The sequence below is a fragment of the Oncorhynchus keta genome, chromosome 12 (genome assembly GCF_023373465.1).
Source record: "Oncorhynchus keta strain PuntledgeMale-10-30-2019 chromosome 12, Oket_V2, whole genome shotgun sequence".
In the NCBI taxonomy this organism is placed as follows: domain Eukaryota; kingdom Metazoa; phylum Chordata; class Actinopteri; order Salmoniformes; family Salmonidae; genus Oncorhynchus; species Oncorhynchus keta.
Genome location: NC_068432.1, coordinates 22,984,164 through 23,004,285, shown reverse-complemented (window position 1 = coordinate 23,004,285; position 20,122 = coordinate 22,984,164). Strand labels below are relative to the sequence as shown.

The 20,122-nt window shown below is 45.2% G+C and overlaps 1 protein-coding gene across 19 annotated transcripts in view; it reads left to right on the top strand.

Moving 5' to 3' along the window:
- si:ch211-283g2.1 (sodium- and chloride-dependent GABA transporter ine) overlaps nucleotides 1-20,122 on the top strand; it is a 93,296-nt gene that overhangs the window by 40,063 nt on the left and 33,111 nt on the right. For all 19 annotated transcript variants that reach the window (XM_035782203.2, XM_052457850.1, XM_052457865.1 and 16 more), the window contains 2 exons: nucleotides 18,341-18,559; nucleotides 19,950-20,084. In XM_035782203.2, the coding sequence (XP_035638096.1) occupies nucleotides 18,412-18,559; nucleotides 19,950-20,084 (283 nt within the window). In that variant the 5' untranslated portion in view covers nucleotides 18,341-18,411. The remainder of the gene's footprint in view (nucleotides 1-18,340; nucleotides 18,560-19,949; nucleotides 20,085-20,122) is intronic.

Below are 20,122 nucleotides of genomic sequence, written 5' to 3'. Positions count from 1 at the left end.
TATGATGAACAGAGAGTAGCAGTAGTGTAAAGAGGGGTTGGTGGGTAGTGGGACACAATGCTGATAGCCCGGTTAGCCAATGTGCGGGAGCACTGGTTGGTCGGCCCAATTGAGTTAGTATGTACATGAATGTATAGTTAAAGTGACTATGCATATATGATAAACAGAGAGTATCAACAGCGTAAAAGAGGGGTTTGGGGGACACACAATGCAAATAGTCCGGGTAGCCATTTGATTACCTGTTCAGGAGTCTTATGGCTTGGGGGTAAAAGCTGTTTAGAAGCCTTTTGATCCTAGACTTGGCGCTCCAGTAGCGCTTGCCATGCGGTAGAAGAGAGAACAGTCTATGGCTGGGGTCTTTGACAATTTGTAGGGCCTTCCTCTGACACCGCCTGGTGTAGAGGTACTGGATGGCAGGCAGCTTAGCCCCAGTGATGTACTGGGCCGTACACACTACCCTCTGTCGTGCCTTGTGGTCGGAGGCCAAGCAGTTGCCGTATCAGGCAGTGATGCAACCAGGATGCCAGTAGAACGCTACCTACCCCAATGCATAGTGCCAACTGTAAAGTTTGGTGGAGGAGTAATAATAGTTTGGGGCTGTTTTTCATGTTTCAGGCTAGAGATCTGTGTGGAAGAACTTTACTGTCCTACACAGAGCCCTTACCTCAACCCCATCGAACACCTGAATTGGAATGCCAACTGCGAGCCAGGCCTAACCGCCCAACATCAGTGCCCGACCCCACTAACGCTCTTGCGACTGAATGGAAACGACACCCTGCAGAAATGTTCCAACATCTAGTTAATTGCCATCCCAGAAGAGTGGAAGCTTTTATAGCAAAGGTGGAACAATTCCATATTAATGCCCATGATTGTGGAATGAGATGTTCGACGAGCAGGTGTCCACATACTTTTGGTCATGTAGTGTATACACTGTATACAGAGTATATAGATATATAAGAAATAGACAGGCCTGCGACTCTTGGAAAATAGTGCTAGCCCCTTTTGCACAGTCTCTGTTTTACAGTTGTTGCTTTTTTCATGGAGAAGTCGGATGACTAAACAGATTGTTCCTTCCTACACTTTGTTTTCCATGGTCCTATGCTTCTTACAGGATTTTTGGGATGGCGAGAAGGTTCATCATTGTTAAGGTCCTTTAGCCGATTTCTCTGCCTATCAAAGCCCCAACAGTGATACAGTTTGTCCATAACTGTTGTGTCATCTCTAAGGGAGTCTCGTCCTTACTCCCAGTCTCTAAGCCTTTAGCTCGTCCTGGGTTGTGGCTATTGTGCTTATGATCCTTTTACAGCAGCCAGCTACTGGCTCTTGAAAAGTGTGGAGAGGTAATATTTCTCCATCTTTTGCTTTACTACTGCCCTTGGTGTCCCTAAGCGTATGTGTGGTCTACCAGCTGCTGTTCGATTCTGCCGCCTATTCAGTTTTTTTTTAGGTTAATGTATCTAACCACATCTTTGACCCGGGTGGGCTTTTATCCCATTGTAGCACCTTGGAGCTTATGGTTTTTCGCCGACTGTAAGGTTGTGTGCTACTGGTAAGAAGTCAGGTGCAGGAGAGTGGAGAGTTGTGATCAGGCGCACACTTTAATTGGCAGAAGTAACAACAGACAGACGCAACTGCATCAAAAACCTCCAGCCAAATGGCAAAAGTGCAAAGCGCGACAAGTCACAATAATGCATAGGTTAAACAATAAACACACTCGGGTTCAACACGGTACCCGGGGAAATACCAGCCTGGCACGTAACATGAAACATGTAACAAAACAATTCCACACAAAGACATCGGGGAAACAGAGGGACTATATATGTAGTGTGATTAGGGAATGTAAACCAGGTGTGCGGGGAAACAAGACAAAACAAATGGAACAATGACAAGTGGAGCGGCGTTGGCTAGAAGACCTGTGATGTCGACCATAGAACACCGCCAGAACAAGGAGAGGAGCCGACTTCGGTGGAAGTTGTGACACCAGACGTTGTCCAGTACGCCTGGTTTGCATCTACATGGATTGAAGGAGAGCTCAGGCAAGGGTGTTATGCTCTGCGCTCATTGGGCTACCTCCCTCAGAAGAGGGTGGGCCCTTCTCTTTTTGAGAGAATATCCTGTCATATCATGGGCTATTATATTGATTTATAATGGCGTGGGTGACAGCCTTCAGAGAGGCCTGGAAGGGCCCTCTCCTAGAGAGGAGTTTTTGGGGAAATATTTAATAAAATGTAGATTGTGTGCAACATATTGGGGTTCCCTTCACTTTGTTATGAGGTTTTCCCCGATGTTTCTGCATCCTTGGTGCCTACTCCCTCAGTTTCGAAGCCTCTGAGGTTTGCTGATTATACTGGCTTTGGAAAGCATGTCTTTGCGATATGGGAGTTGGCCATATCCTCATTGTGAGAAATTGAAATAAATAATTGAAAGATAATGTGCGTAATCCTGGTTTTCTGATATTATGAGTGAGATATCTCACAGCATTCCCCTGCTCGTAAGAGCACTAGGAAGAGAAGCATGCTTGAGAACCAGAGGACGGGAGAGTGGTTCCTTTTAAGATGAGAGGCTCATCTGATTCGCCACTCTACCTGTCTCCAACAGATGCGTTTGAGAATCCCCATTGTGAGATATCTAACTCATAAGATCAGAGAACCGGGGTTACACAAGTAACCTTCTATAACCTTTGTTTTGGTTGTAAACATATAACATAAGTTATATGTACAGTGCATTCGTAGAGTATTCAGACCCCTTGAGTTTTTCCGCATTTTGTTACGTTACAGACATATTCTAACAATCCTCATAAATCCACACACTATACCCCATAAAAACAAAGCAAAAACAGGTTTTCAAATATAACATAAGTATTCAGTCTCTTTACTTAGTACCTTGTTGAAGCACTTTTGGCAGCGATTACAGCCTCGATACTTCTTGGGTATTACGCTACAAGCTGGGCTCACCTGTATTTGGGGAGTTTCTCCCATTCTTCTCTGCAGATCCTCTCAAGCTCTGTCAGGTTGGATGGGGAGCGATGCTACACAGCTATTTTCAGGTCTCTCTTGATGTTGGATTGGCTTCAAGTCCAGGCTGGCTGGAACACTGAAGGATATTCAGAGGCGTGTCCCAAAGCCAATCCAAGATGGCGTAGCAGTCAGATGTCTTTTGTCTTCGCCTTGTCGTGTCCCATGTATTTATCTTTATATATATCTTTTTACTTTGCATATATTTTTTTCTATTTTTCTTAACCCCAAATTCAACATACTCTCCTGCAATCTGCCTCACCCGATGTGGTATGGATCTGCTATTTTCTTTACTTTAGAACCTGATCCCCCAACAGAAGCTTTTCTCCATATCTCTGGATTCCTACCGCAAGCTCTGAACCTCTTCACCTGGATGATCACAGCTGCTATCCTGATTGGCTTCTCCTGGCTAATGTCCCTGTCCTGAAGCAAGCACCAATTAGCCTGGAGCTAGCCTATGCTAAACCCATCTCCCGGCTAGCTGAAGAGGTCCATCAGCCACTCCTTGGGCTACAATACCTATTTTGCCAATTTGCCTTGACCCCTTTTATTGCCGATACGGAGCCCCGCTGATCCATCGTGACTGGAGAACCGACGTAATCCGCCCGAGGGGTTTTCAATAGGCCCCTCCGTCACGATGTCCCCTGAATGCCCATCTGCTAGCCGCGGCCCGCTAGCTGTCTAGAGCATACCGGACTGTTAGCTGAAGTGGTCCATCAGTCAATTGCAATCTACTATCTACAATCTATCTACGGAGTTGCAATCTACTGCAGAGATAGCCTGCAGAGTTCTGTCTTACTATCCAGGTCTGTGACCAAACAATTTGAGCTTCTACTTTTAAAAATCCACCTTTCCAGTCTCTCACCGTTGCCGCATGCTATAAACCACCTTCTGCCCCCAGCTGTACCCAGGACATCATATGTGACTTGATTGCCCCCCATTTATCTTCAAAGGTTGTGCTGTTCGGTGACCTAAACTGGGGCATGCTTAACAACCCGGCCATCCTACAATCTAAGCTTGATGCCCTCAATCTCACACAAATGATCAATGAACCTACCAGGTACAACCCTAACTCTGTAAATACAGGCACCCTCATAGATATCATCCTAACCAACCTGCCCTCCAAATACACCTCTGCTGTTTTCAACCAGGATCTCAGCGATCACTGCCTCATTGCTTGCGTCCGTAATGGGTCTGCGGTCAAAGGACCACCCCATCACTGTCAAACGCTCCCTAAAACACTTCAGCGAGCAGACCTTTCTAATTGATCTGGCCCGGGTATCCTGGAAGGATATTGACCTCATTCCGTCAGTAGAAGATGCCTGGTTATTCTTTAAAAGTTCTTTCCTCACAATCGCAAATAAGCATTTCAAAAAATGTAGAACCAGGAACAGACCAGCACAAAAACATCCTGTGACGTACGGCATTAGCATCGAATAGCCCCCACGATATGCAACTTTTCAGGGAGGTTAGGAACCAATATACACAGGCAGTTAGGAAAGCAGATGCCATCTTCTTCAAACAGAAATTTGCATCCTGCAGCACAAACTCCCAAAAGTTCTGGGACACTAAAGTTCATGGAAAATAAGAGCACCTCCTCCCACCTACCCACTGCACTGAGGCTAGGAAACACTGTCACCACTGATAAATCCACAATAATTGAGAATTTTAATAAGCATTTTTCTATGGCTGGCCATGCTTTCCACCTGGCCACCCCTACCCTGGTCAACAGGCCTGCACCCCCCACAGCAACTTGCCCAAGCGTCCCCCATTTCTCCTTCACCCAAATCAAGATAGCTGATGTTCTGAAAGAGCTGTAAAATCTGGCCCCCTATTAATCAGCAGGGCTAGACAATCTGGACCCTCTCGTTCTAAAATTATCAGCTGAAATGGTTGCAACCCCTATAACTAGCCTGTTCAACCTCTCTGAGATCCCAAAAGATTGGAAAGCTTCTGCGGTCATTCCCCTCTTCAAAGGGGGAGACACTCTATGCCCAAACTGCTACAGACGTATATCTATCCTACCCCGCCTTTCTAAGGTCTTCGAAAGCCAAGTTAACAAACAGATCACCGACCATTTCGAATTCCACCGTACCTTCTCCGCTATGCAATCTGGTTTCCGAACTGGTCATGGGTATACCTCAGCCACGCTCAAGGTTCTAAACAATATAATAACCGCCATCGATAAGAGACAATACTGTGCAGCTATATTCATCGACCAGGCCACGGTTTTCGACTCTGTCAATCACCACCTCCTTATCGGCAGACACAACAGCCTTGGTTTCTCAAATGACTGCCTTGCCTGCTTCACCAACTACTTCTCAGACAGAGTTCAGTGTGTCAAATTGGAGGGCCTGTTGTCCGGACCTCTGGCAGTCTCTATGGGGGAGCTACAGGGTTCAATTCTCGGGCCGACTCTTTTCTCTGAATACATCAATGATGTCACTCTTGCTGCTGGTGATTCTCTGATCCACCTCTACGCAGACGACACCATTCTGTATACTTCTGGCCCTTCTTTGGACACTGTTTTATCTAACCTCCAGATGAGCTTCAATGCCATACAACTCTCCTTCTGTGGCCTCCAACTGCTCTTAACCTCTCTGCGCACCGAACCCGTTAGCGGGATTAAAATCGACAACATAGGTGATTGCCACGTAAATAGTCATATTAAACATTCATGAAAATACAAGTGTCTCACATGGTTCGAAAGCCTAGAATCCTGCTAATCCAACTGCGTTGTCAGATTTTAAAAATGATTTATTGCGAAAGAATACGCTGTGATTATCTGAGCACAGACCCCCATATCAAACAACTTATTCAGCCAGCACTTGCGTAACGAAATCACAGATGGCATTGAAATAAATCGTTTACCTTTGAAGGTTTTGCTCTGGTTGCAATCCCAAGGCTCATTGTTACACAATGGATGGTCTTTTGTTCGGTAAAATCCATTTTTTATAGCCTAACACAAAACATTTTGTGAACGCCTATCTCGTTTTTCGTGTCATTCAATTTTCGACGTAACATCCAACGTAAAATAGACAGACTTTCCCTGACTTTATCCAGTCATGTTTGGTTTTCTTGCAATCAACTGTTTGTTTGTAACTGTTTGTTGTAAGACAAACCATTCCATTGAACGCTGGCGTAAGGACCGTTATTTCGCCATTGCCAATTCTACCGTGAAGGAGCAAAGCTTATTACGCACGAAGTATTTCAGTGACTTGCATCTTCAGCTGTTTATTTATCCAACATCATGGCGAATAAGTCAAGGAAAGCTAATTCTAAGACTAGATATAAGAATGTAGAAACAATTTTAGAGGAAATTCATTGTGAAAGTGAGACAGATCTGCTTTTTTGAAGACTCCATTTTGAAGACTGAAACTGAGGCATATTTTTTGAACGGAGAGGACATTGTTTTGGAATGGTAATTTGCTCTCATGCTAATGCCGTTGTTTGAAATTAATATAAAATATGATTTGTGGTTGTTTTTACATTTTATTTGCAATATATAAAGATGTAATGAAATGGGTAAAGTACACGTTAACTAGTCATTGTGAGTGAGGGTCTGTTTGTTTGTATGAGAACGGCCATAGCCTGTGTGTGTGTGTGTGTGTGTATATTTTATACATATACATATATATATATATACTTTTGGCCCTTAGGCACATCCATGCCTGCACAAATATATTTGGGCAGATGAACACTTGTGGCAGGAACAGAAGGGACATATATATATATACACACACACACAGTGGGGCAAAAAAGTATTTAGTCAGCCACCAATTGTGAAAGTTCTCCCACTTAAAAAGATGAGAGAGGCCTGTAATTTTCATCATAGGTACACTTCAACCATGTAGACCAATTTGGGTTTCCAATCTCTCCAAAAGAATGTGTTGATTGATGATATCAAAAGCAGCACTAATGTCTAGGAGCACGAGGACAGATGCTGAGCCTCGGTCTGATGCCAGTAAAAGGTCATTTACCACCTTCACAAGTGCAGTCTCAGTGCTATGATGGGGTCTAAAACCAGACTGAAGCATTTTGTATACATTGTTTGTCTTCAGGAAGGCAGTGAGTTGCTGCACAACAGCCTTTTCTAGTATTTTTGAGAGGAATGGAAGATTCGATACAGGCCGATAGTTTTTAAAATATTTTCTGGGTCAAGGTTTGGCTATTTCAAGAGAGGCTTTATTACTGCCACTTTTAGTGAGTTTGGTACACATCCGGTGGATAGAGAGACGTTTATTATGTTCAACATAGGTGTTAAAGGAATATAACAATTCCTATATGTGTTCATTAACCAATTCAATTTAAATCACTCTGTCTGTTTCTAAGAATTTGTAAGATCCTTATTTGCATAAAATGGCCAGAGACCAGTCTACAAAGATTAGCCAATAGCATTTATTCTCGAGAGCACTGATCATAATATGTACATTGGTTTATATACCTCACATTTCGTCATAGCGTTTTGAATGCTGCTCCTCCTTCTCTCCGATACAATGGCAATATAGTTCACAAGCCTTCCCACATTGTCTGCCACCTGTTAAACAATCTACTACAAGCCCAAGGTCACTCCCCTCCCTGGGTAGGGAAAGAATGTCCTGTAAGGAACACACAGTATTCCAGCCGGTCTGACGATAGCACCATTAGTTTCTAACAAGGAACAGAATGTCCTTGCTCTAATTCTTGACGAAAACTACACACATTACATTCAGTATTATGATTATAATAAGATTCATACATCCGTACAGTAACATAGTAGTATTCTGTTTAGTTATAGTTCTGATTTAAATGTATACATAATTTAGTCATTATTCATAAAAATCCCTTAACAATAGGAGGGCCAAGCACAGGAAGCAGCTCTTTCAGTAGTTTAGTTGGAATAGGGTCCAGTATGCAGCTTGAAGGTTTAGAGGCCATGATTATTGTCATCATTGTGTCAAGAGATATAGTACTAAAACACTTGAGTGTCTCTCTTGATCCTAGGTCCTGGCAGAGTTTGAAAAAATATATTTCACCTTTATTTAACCAGGTAGACTATTTGAGAACAAGTTCTCCTTTGCAACTGCGACCTGGCCAAGATAAAGCATAGCAGTGTGAACAGACAACAACACAGAGTTACACATGGAGTAAACAATAAACAAGTCAATAACATAGTAGGAAAAAAAATCTATATACATTGTGTGCAAAAGGCATGAGGAGGTAGGCAATAAATAGGCCATAGGAGTGAATAATTACAATTTAGCAGATTAACACTGGAGTGATAAATGATCAGATGTGCAGGTAGAGATATTGGTGTGCAAAAGAGAAGACAAGTAAATAAAATAAAAACAGTATGGGGATGAGGTAGGTAAATTGGGTGGGCTATATACCGATGGACTGTGTACAGCTGCAGCGATCAGTTAGCTGCTCAGATAGCAGATGTTTAAAGTTGGTGAGGGAGATAAAAGTCTCCAACATAAAAGATTTTTGCAATTCGTTGCAGTCGCAGGCAGCAGAGAACTGGAAGGAAAGGCGGCCAAATGAGGTTTTGGCTTTAGGGATGATCAGTGAGATACACCTACTGGAGCGCGTGCTACGGGTGGGTGTTGCCATCGTGACCAGTGAACTGAGATAAGGCGGAGCTTTACCTAGCATTGACTTGTAGATGACCTGGAGACAGTTTTTCTGGCGACGAACATCTAGCGAGGGCCAGCCGACTAGAGCATACAGGTCGCAGTGTTGGGTGGTATAAGGTGCTTTAGTAACAAAACGGATGACACTGTGATAAACTGCATCCAGTTTGCTGAGTAGAGTATTGGAAGCTATTTTGTAGATGACATCGCCGAAGTCGAGGATCGGTAGGATAGTCAGTTTTACTAGGTTAAGTTATGCGGCGTGAGTGAAGGAGGTTTTGTTGCGAAATAGAAAGCCGATTCTAGATTTGATTTTGGATTGGAGATGTTTGATATGAGTCTGGAAGGAGAGTTTGCAGTCTAGCCAGACACCTAGGTACTTATAGATGTCCACATATTCTAGGTCGGAACCATCCAGGGTGGTGATGCTAGTCGGGCTTGCGGGTGCAGGCAGCGAATGGTTGAAAAGCATGCATTTGGTTTTACTAGCGTTTTAAGAGCAGTTGGAGGCCACGGAAGGAGTGTTGTATGGCATTGAAGCTGGTTTGGAGGTTAGATAGCACAGTGTCCAAGGAAGGGCCAGAAGTATACAGAATGGTGTCGTCTGATATATACAGAGAATAGAGTCGGCCCGAGAATTGAACCCTGTGGTACCCCCATAGAGACTGCCAGAGGACCGGAAAACATGCCCTCCGATTTGACACACTGAACTCTGTCTGCAAAGTAGTTGGTGAACCAGGCAAGGCAGTCATTAGAAAAACCGAGGCTACTGAGTCTGCCGATAAGAATATGGTGATTGACAGAGTCGAAAGCCTTGGCCAGGTCGATGAAGATGGCTGCACAGTACTGTCTTTTATCGATGGCGGTTATGATATCATTTTGTACCTTGAGCGTGGCTGAGGTGCACTCGTGACCGGCTCAGAAGAAGGTACGGTGGGATTCGAGATGATCAGTGATCTGTTTGTTGACTTGGCTTTCGAAGACCTTAGATAGGCAGGGCAGGATGGATATAGGTCTGTAACAATTTGGGTCCAGGGTGTCTCTCCCTTTGAAGAGGGGGATGACCACGGCAGCTTTCCAATCCTTGGGGATATCAGATGATACGAAGGAGAGGTTGAACAGGCTGGTAATAGGGGTTGCGACAATGGCGGCGGACAGTTTCAGAAATAGAGAGTCCAGATTGTCAAGCCCAGCTGATTTGTATGGGTCCAGGTTTTGCAGCTCTTTCAGAACATCTGCTATCTGGATTTGGGTAAAGGAGATGCTGGGGAGGCGTGGGCGAGTAGCTGCGCGGGGAGGGGGGCGGAGCTGTTGGCCGTCTCTGTCGACTTCCGGCGTCGACAGAGATGGCCGCCTCGCTTCGCGTTCCTAGGAAACTATGCAGTTTTTTGTTTTTTTACGTGTTTTACGTGTTTTACGTGTTATTTCTTACATTAGTACCCCAGGTCATCTTAGGTTTCATTACATACAGTCGAGAAGAACTACTGAATACTGAATATAAGATCAGCGTCAACTCACCATCAGTACGACCAAGAATATGTGTTCTGCCTTACAAACAGGTCAACGGAATTGATTCCATGCAGCGACCCCAAAAAAAACTGACTTCGTAAAAGAGGGAAAAGTAGCGGTCTTTTGGTCAGACTCCGGACACGGGCACATCGCGCACCACTCCCTAGCATTCTTCTTGCCAATGTCCAGTCTCTTGACAACAAGGTTGATGAAATCCGAGCAAGGGTAGCATTCCAGAGGGACATCAGAGACTGTAACGTTCTCTGCTTCACGGAAACATGGCTCACTGGGAAGACGCTATCCGGGGCGGTGCAGCCAACGGGTTTCTCCACGCATCGCGCCGACAGAAACAAACATCTTTTTGGTAAGAAGAGTGGCGGGGGCGTATGCCTCATGACTAACGAGACATGGTGTGACGAAAGAAACATACAGGAACTCAAATCCTTCTGTTCACCTGATTTAGAATTCCTCACAATCAAATGTAGACCGCATTATCTACCAAGAAAATTCTCTTCGATTATAATCACAGCTGTATATATCCCCCCCCAAGCAGACACATCGATGGCTCTGAACGAACTTTATTTAACTCTTTGCAAACTGGAAACCATTTATCCAGAGGCTGCATTCATTGTAGCTGGGGATTTTAACAAAGCTAATCTGAAAACAAGACTCCCTAAATTTTATCAGTATATCGATTGTGCAACCAGGGGTGGTAAAACCTTGGATCATTGTTACTCTAACTTCCGCGACGCATATAAGGCCCTACCCCGCCCCCCTTTCGGAAAAGCTGACCACGACTCCATTTTGTTGATCCCTGCCTACAGACAGAAACTTAAACAAGAGGCTCCCACGCTGAGTTCTGTCCAACGCTGGTCCGACCAAGCTGACTCCACACTCCAAGACTGCTTCCATCACGTGGACTGGGACATGTTTCGTATTGCGTCAGATAAAAATATTGACGAATACGCTGATTCGGTGTGCGAGTTCATTAGAACGTGCGTTGAAGATGTCGTTCCCATAGCAACGATAAAAACATTCCCTAACCAGAAACCGTGGATTGATGGCAGCATTCGCGTGAAACTGAAAGCGCGAACCACTGCTTTTAATCAGGGCAAGGTGTCTGGTAACATGACCGAATACAAACAGTGCAGCTATTCCCTCCGCAAGGCTATTAAACAAGCTAAGCGTCAGTACAGAGACAAAGTAGAATCTCAATTCAACGGCTCAGACACAAGAGGCATGTGGCAGGGTCTACAGTCAATCACGGACTACAAGAAGAAACCCAGCCCAGTCACGGACCAGGATGTCTTGCTCCCAGGCAGACTAAATAACTTTTTTGCCCGCTTTGAGGACAATACAGTGCCACTGACACGGCCTGCAACGAAAACATGCGGTCTCTCCTTCACTGCAGCCGAGGTGAGTAAGACATTTAAATGTGTTAACCCTCGCAAGGCTGCAGGCCCAGACGGCATCCCCAGCCGCTCCCTCAGAGCATGCGCAGACCAGCTGGCCGGTGTGTTTACGGACATATTCAATGAATCCCTATACCAGTCTGCTGTTCCCACATGCTTCAAGAGGGCCACCATTGTTCCTGTTCCCAAGAAAGCTAAGGTAACTGAGCTAAAAGACTACTTCCGTCATCATAAAGTGCTTTGAGAGACGAGTCAAGGACCATATCACCTCCACCCTACCTGACACCCTAGACCCACTCCAATTTGCTTACCGCCCAAATAGGTCCACAGACGATGCAATTTCAACCACACTGCACACTGCCCTAACCCACCTGGACAAGAGGAATACCTATGTGAGAATGCTGTTCATCGACTACAGCTCGGCATTCAACACCATAGTACCCTCCAATCTCGTCATCAAGCTCGAGACCCTGGGTCTCGACCCCGCCCTGTGCAACTGGGTACTGGACTTCCTGACGGGCCGCCCCCAGGTGGTGAGGGTAGGCAACAACATCTCCTCCCCGCTGATCCTCAACACGGGGGCCCCACAAGGGTGCGTTCTGAGCCCTCTCCTGTACTCCCTGTTCACCCACGACTGCGTGGCCACGCACGCCTCCAACTCAATCATCAAGTTTGCGGACGACACAACAGTGGAAGGCTTGATTACCAACAACGACGAGACGGCCTACAGGGAGGAGGTGAGGGCCCTCGGAGTGTGGTGTCAGGAAAATAACCTCACACTCAACGTCAACAAAACTAAGGAGATGATTGTGGACTTCAGGAAACAGCAGAGGGAACACCCCCCTATCCACATCGATGGAACAGTAGTGGAGAGGGTAGCAAGTTTTAAGTTCCTCGGCATACACATCACAGACAAACTGAATTGGTCCACTCACACTGACAGCGTCGTGAAGAAGGCGCAGCAGTGCCTTTTCAACCTCAGGAGGCTGAAGAAATTCGGCTTGTCACCAAAAGCACTCACAAACTTCTACAGATGCACAATCGAGAGCATCCTGGCGGGCTGTATCACCGCCTGGTACGGCAACTGCTCCGCCCTCAACCGTAAGGCTCTCCAGAGGGTAGTGAGGTCTGCACAACGCATCACCGGGGGCAAACTACCTGCCCCCCAGGACACTTACACCACCCGATGTTACAGGAAGGCCATAAAGATCAAGGACAACAAACACCCGAGCCACTGCCTGTTCACCCTGCTATCATCCAGAAGGCGAGGGCAGTACAGGTGCATCAAAGCTGGGACCGAGAGACTGAAAAACAGCTTCTATCTCAAAGCCATCAGACTGTTAAACAGCCACCACTAACATTGAGTGGCTGCTGCCAACACACTGTCATTGACACTGACCCAACTCCAGCCACTTTAATAATGGGAATTGATGGGAAATTATGTAAATATATCACTAGCCACTTTAAACAATGCTACCTTATATAATGTTACTTACCCTACATTATTAATCTCATATGCATACGTATATACTGTACTCTATATCATCGACTGCATCCTTATGTAATACATGTATCACTAGCCACTTTAACTATGTCACTTTGTTTACTTTGTCTACATACTCATCTCATATGTATATACTGTACTCGATACCATCTACTGTATGCTGCCCTGTACCATCTCTCATTCATATATCCTTATGTACATATTCTTTATCCCCTTACACTGTGTATAAGACAGTAGTTTTGGAATTGTTAGTTAGATTACTTGTTGGTTATCACTGCATTGTCGGAACTAGAAGCACAAGCATTTCGCTACACTCGCATTAACATCTGCTAACCATGTTTATGTGACAAATAAAATTTGATTTGATTTTTTAGGTTGGAGTAGCCAGGAGGAAGGCATGGCCAGCCGTTGAGAAATGCTTGTTGAAGTTTTCGATTATCACGGATTTATCGGTGATGACCGTGTTACCTAGCCTCAGTGCAGTGTGCAGCTGGGAGGAGGTGCTCTTGTTCTCCATGGACTTTACAGTGTCCCAGATATTTTTGGAGTTAGAGCTACAGGATGCACATTTCTGCTTGAAAAGCTGGGATTTGCTTTCCTGACTGACTGCGTGTATTGGTTCCTGACTTCCCTGAACAGTTGCATATCGCGGGGACTATTTGATGCTATTGCAGTCCGCCGCAGGATGTTTTTGTGCTGGCCGAGGGCAGTCAGGTCTGGAGTGAACCAAGGGCTATATCTGTTCTTAGTTCTGCATTATTTGAACGGAGCATGCTCGTCTAAGATGGTGAGGAAGTTACTTTTAAAGAATGACCAGGCATCCTCAACTGACGGGATGAGGTCAATATCCTTCCAGGATACCCGGGCCATGTCGATTAGAAAGGCCTGCTCGCAGAAGTGTTTTAGGGAGCGTTTGACAGTGATGAGGGGTGGTCGTTTGACCGCGGACCCATAGCGTATACAGGCAATGAGGCAGTGATCGCTGAGATCCTGATTGAAGACAGCAGAGGTGTATTTGGAGGGCATGTTGGTCAGGATAATGACAATTAGGGTGCCCATGTTTACAGATTTAGGCTTGTACCTGGTGGGTTCCTTGATTATTTTTGTGAGATTGAGGGCATCTAGCTTAGATTGTTGGACTGCCGGGGTGTTAAGCATATCCCAGTTTAGGTCACCTAACAGAACAAACTCTGAAGCTAGATGGGGGGCGATCAATTCACAGATGGTGTCCAGGGCGGGTCGGTAGCAGGCGGCAACAGTGAGAGACTTATTTCTGGAGAGATTATTTTTTTAAATTAGAAATTCGAACTGTTTGGGCATAGACCTGGATAGTAAGACAGAACTTTGCAGGCTATCTCTGCAGTAGATTGCTACTCCTCCCCCTTTGGCAGTTGTATCTTGACGGAAAATGTTGGTTGGGTATGGAAATCTCAGAATTTTTGGTGGCCTTCCTAAGCCAGGATTCAGACACAGATTTTTCGATCACAGAAGTCAACAAATGAGGGTGCCAGACATGCAGGGCCTGGGTTTACCTCCACATCACCCGAGGAACAGAGGTGGAGTAGGATGAGGGTGCAGCTAAAGGCTATCAAAACGGGTCGCCTAGAGCATTGGGGACAAGGAATAAAAGGGGCAGATTTATGGGCGTGGTAGAATATATTCAGGGCATAATGTGCAGACAGGGGTATGGTGGGGTGCGGGTACAGCGGAGGTAAGCCCAGGCACTGGGTGATGATAAGAGAGGTTGTATCTCTGTACTTGCTGGTTATAATGGGTGAGGTCACCACATGTGTGGGAGGTGGGACAAAGGAGGTATCAGAGGTGTGAGGAGTGGAACTAGGGGCTCCATTGTCAACTAAAACAATGATAACTAACCTGAACGACAGTATACAAGGCATATTTTGATATTTGAGAGAGACATACAGCAAGGCATAAAGTAATCGCAGGCCTTGATTGGGAGACCTTGCTAAAACAACAGGTGAGACCACAACAGCTCGTCAGCTAACACAACAACAGCAGGTAAAATGGCGATGACTAGGCAGAGAGGGTCAGATTAACTACTCACAGAGCCTGAGTTCGTGGCTGGGGCCGACAGATAAAACATAAAGAAACAGAATGGAGTGCCGTGATTAATGGACAGTCCAGCAGGCATCAGCTATGTAGCCAAGTGATCATAGTGTCCAGGGGGCAGCAGTAGATGGAACAGGGAAGCCGCCACTATGCTAGCACGCGGGTGGGGGTGGTAGGGGGGGTCTGCTCAGATGGAGTCCGGTTGAAGGCACAGCGGATGGAGTATTCGTCGGCAGACCAGTCGTGGTGGTGTGGCGGGGGGCCGTGTCGCCAGATGGCGAAAGAGGTATTGTAGAATTTAGTTTTCTAGCAGGGAGATGTGCCTGGCTCATGGCTAACTGGTGCTAGCTTCAAGGCAGTGGCATTAGCCAAGGTCCTGAGTTTACAGCAAGGATCCGGTGGAGTATTGGGCTCTAGCCGTGTATGAGTGGGGTTCGGGTGAACAGCTGAGTAGGCCGGGAGGTGGGCCTCAGGGATAGCTTCGGTACTGGGTGCAAGCTAGCTGTAAAGATCAGAAGTAGTGGTCCAGGGATTACGGCAGGGATCCGGCGTTGTTGTGGAGAGACAGTTCGATACTGGTCGACTGGCGAGTATTATCCAGGCTAAAAACAGGGCTGGTTGTGCAGAAGGTAAAAGCCGCAAGCAGTGGCTAACAATGATTAAACAGCTTGTAGCTAATTAGCTAGTTAGCTTCTGGAGGTTTTTGAATGTATTCTAAAATTAAAAATAATAGCGATTCCGTATCGCATTGGGTGAGGCAGGTTACCGGAAGGTATAATCGAATTAAAAATCTAAAAGAGATTGAAAATAAATATGGGTCCAGTGAGTGGTTGGGCTGGCTGGAAACACGGCGATTCAGACAGTTAGCAGGCCTGTGCTAACAAGCTAACAGTTAGTAGGCCGGGGCAGGCTAGCAGTTAGCAGGCCAGGTTAGCAAGCAAGCAGATAGCAGGGGCTAGAAAGTTAGCCTTTGGGAGGCGTCGCGATGGGGTTAAGTCTGTTTTTGCCTCTTCATGCGGTGATGTCGATAGACCGGTTGTGGAATTAGTGGGGTTCCAAGTAGCTCTAGGTAGCTAGCAGGCCTGAGGGGCCTGTTGGAGTCCTCGGGCAGATTATGTCGGTATTCCAGTCGTAGGGGATCTGCGGGGTTCCATGCCCCGTACCGGCTGTAGAAGGGGTCCAGATATTGTAGCCCAGGAGTATGCATCGGTGGTAGCACAGGAGCTCTGGCCGGGCTAGCTTCAAGCTAAGTGGATGGAAACGCTAGCCAGGAGTAGTCATCCAGGGTTGCGGTTAGGTAGTTGTGAAGATCCAGATGACATTTTTCAGTTTGCAGCGGGAATCCGGGGATAAAAATAATAGGTCCGTTATGCTCTGGTTAGAGTCACGTTGTTCGAACTGGCGAGAGCTATTCGAGCTGAAGGTTAGTTGATGACCGCTGGCAATGGTTTGCTGACTGATAGCTGGTAGTTAGCTGGCTAGCTTCAGTTGAGGGATTCCAGATCCGAAGTAAATACAGATACTTTAGAGAAAATTAAAGCAGATCCACGCTACATTGGGTGAGGCGGGTTGCATGAGAGTATTTAGATGTTGAGGTTTAGCAAAATATTAAAAAAGATATGCGAAGAAAAATGTAAAAAACGATATATACAAGGGACACGACAGGACAAAGATGTCTGACTGCTACGCCATCTTGGCATGCAGACTCAGGACGTGACGCAGGGCATCCAGGCTAAAGAGTTCAATCCTGGTTTCATCAGACCAGATAATCTTGTTTCTCATGGTCTGAGAGTCCTCTAGATACCTTTTGGCGAATTCCTAGTGGGCTGTCATGTGCCTTTTACTGAGGAGTGGCTTCTGTGTGGCCACTCTACCATAAAGGCCTAATTCATGGAGTGCTGCAGAGATGGTTGTCCTCTGGAAGGTTCTCCCATCTCCACAGATGATCTCTCAAGCTCTGTCAGAGTGACCATCGGGTTCTTTGTCTCCTCCCTGACCAAGGTAATTCTCTCCCGATTGCCCAGCTCTTGGAAGAGTCTTGGTGGTTCCAAACTTCTTCCATTTAAGAATGATGGAGGACACTGGGTTCTTGGGGACCTTCAATGCTGCAGAAATGTTTTGGTACCACTTCCCCAGATCTGTGCCTTAATACAATCCTGTCTCGGAGCTCCACGGACAATTCCTTCGCCCTCATGGCTTGGTTTACGCTCTGACATGCACGGTCAAGTATTGGACCTTATATAGACAGGTGTGTACCTTTCCAAATCATGTCCAGCCAATTGAATTCACCACAGGTGGACTCCAATCAACTTGTAGAAACATCTCAAGGATGATCAATGGAAACAAGATGCACCTGAGCTCAATTTTGAGTCTCATAGCAAAGGTTATGAATACTTATGTAAATAAGTTCTTTCAGTTTTAAATTTTTAATGAATTTGCACAAATGTCTAAACCTGTTTTTGCTTTGTCATTATGGGATATTGTGTGTAGATTGACGAGGAGGAAAATATCAAATTTAATCCATTTTAGAATAAGGCTGTAACGTAACAAAATGTGGAAGAAGTCAAAGGGTCTGAATATTTTACGATTGCACTGTAGGCTGTTATATGTAGGCTATAGAGATATGTTAACAGCTTGCATAATAATGACACAGGAAAAGCAGAGTCCTGGTTAACCTTTGTCTGCCCTGTTGACATTTGTTATCAAAGAAAACTGCAGTAAACAATATGGTTATCAAAAACAAATTGCCGACCAACGACCCCAGAAACGACCCCAGTAATGGACCTTTTGAAGGACAAGCTTGCCTTCTTGTATAGCTTAATATCATAGGCTTACTATTACCACTCTAGTAGAGTTATATCATATCTGAACTATAAATATAAAATGACAAAAGCCTGTTCGTTCCATGTGTTATACAATGTTTAGCAGAATGTCACAACATGTTTGGATGCATTTCATGGAACCTTTTAAAACACTAGTACACACTGACCCACAATTATTAAAATTAGCTTCCTAATAGGGGAGTTTCTTTATACAATATGTACACTCACAATGTTCTCAGTGGAAATTCACTTGGCATGTTGAACTATTTGAATGGCACTGCTGGGAAACTTTGGGAAATATGCGTTTTACCTTACAGTAGTTCCTTTGCACTCAGCTAATCATTAATGAGTCATAAAAGACGATTATGTGACTGTCTTTCATTTATTTCTAACCAAGCCTCCCATGACGTTTGGGCCCAGTCAGTAAAGTCACAGAGAAGACACAGACAGAAAGACCCAACCTTGGAGATGGAGCTGGACCAAGGCAAGATGGATCAGGAGCCAGGCAGGCCCACATGGAACAGGCAGATAGAGTTCACCCTGGCTGGGATCGGCTGTGCTGTGGGGCTGGGGAACATATGGCGGTTCCCTTATCTGTGCTACAGGAGTGGAGGAGGTGAGAGGAAATTTCTGATGAGTCAGCCCTGATAGAAGACTAAAACCCAATGACTATATAGCATAACCAGACTTACGTCACCTTATTAATTTATATTGTTGAGAATACATATGTTTGTGAATTAAAGTTTTACATTTGTCTTTGTATATGATAGCCTGTTTTCTGTTGTCATGTTGATAGAAAATGTCAGGGTGATATTAATGGTTAGTACTGTGGAGGAAAGCATAATCTTATAGTGTTTTTGTACTATGACATAAGATGATGATCCACCACATTTTATTGTGAGATACTTGAATAATGCCATAATGACATGCCACTTGTCACTATCATTGGTTATGAATACGATTTTATTGAGTTGTAGTTATCATGGAGAGAGAATTAAGAATTTAACCAGGTATTACATTTTGTCCAATGATCAGAATTAATTCAGAATGTCATAACAACAACGTGTAATGTTTCAATTAAAATTATCTTGAGCACTGAGAACCTAACAAGCAATTGACCTTTCTATACACAGCTACAAAAACACAACCTAACTCCTTGTCTGGAAGTTATAAAGCACAGTTCATTCCGCACGTGAGAGGCATTGAGTTTGGCTGGGAGGGGGGGGGGGAGGGGTGAATGACTTTATTAAAGATTAGACGAGGTCAGATATGCACCACTGACTCACCAACACATGGCAATGTTAAACTTGCTGTGAAAATCTAACTTGGGGACACGTTGTCACGCTAGTCAAAACATTTCCATGTCTCCCTGTTTTCAATGATGAGAAGGGTGGGTATATATTCAAATTCTAGTTTAAAATAAAATATGGCCTCCCAAGTGGCGCAGCGGTCTAAAGCACTGCATTGCAGTGTTGTGGAATCACTTCAGCCTGGGGTTCGATCAAGCCGTGACTGTGAGTCCCGTAGGGTGGTGCACAATTGGCCCAGCGTCATCCAGGGTAGGGTTTGGCTGAGGGGCTTTACTTGGCTCATCACGCTCTAGCAACTCCATGTGGTGGGTGCCTGTAAGCTGACTTCGGTGTTTAGTTGAGTGTTGTTTCCTCCGACACATTGGTGAAGCTGGCTTCTGGGTTAAGTGAGCGGGTGTTAAGAAGCACAGCTTGGCAGGTCATGTTTTGGAGGCAATGAGTTTGACTGAGGGGGGCTTTATTGTTTTGGAGGACAGATGACAGATGACATCGCCTCTCCCGAGCCTGTTGGGGGGTTGCAGCAATGAGACAAGTTTGTAATTGGATTGCAATTGGATATCATGAAAAAGGGGGTAACATTTATTTTTTTAAATATGCAACCTCAATCCTATCCCTCTAGGCAATTTCAAGAAACATACTTCAGTCCCACTAAAGTTACTGTGTTACTGATATTTTGCTGCTTTATGTCCTGGTCAGGTGCATTCCTGGTTCCCTACCTGCTGATGCTGCTGGTGATGGGAATTCCTCTGCTCTACATGGAGCTGATTCTGGGACAGTACATGAGAAGAGGGCCTGTTCATGCCCTGGCTAAAGCCTGCCCGCTGCTCAAAGGTACTGAAGCGTACAGTATCTGTCCCCCCCTCTACTGG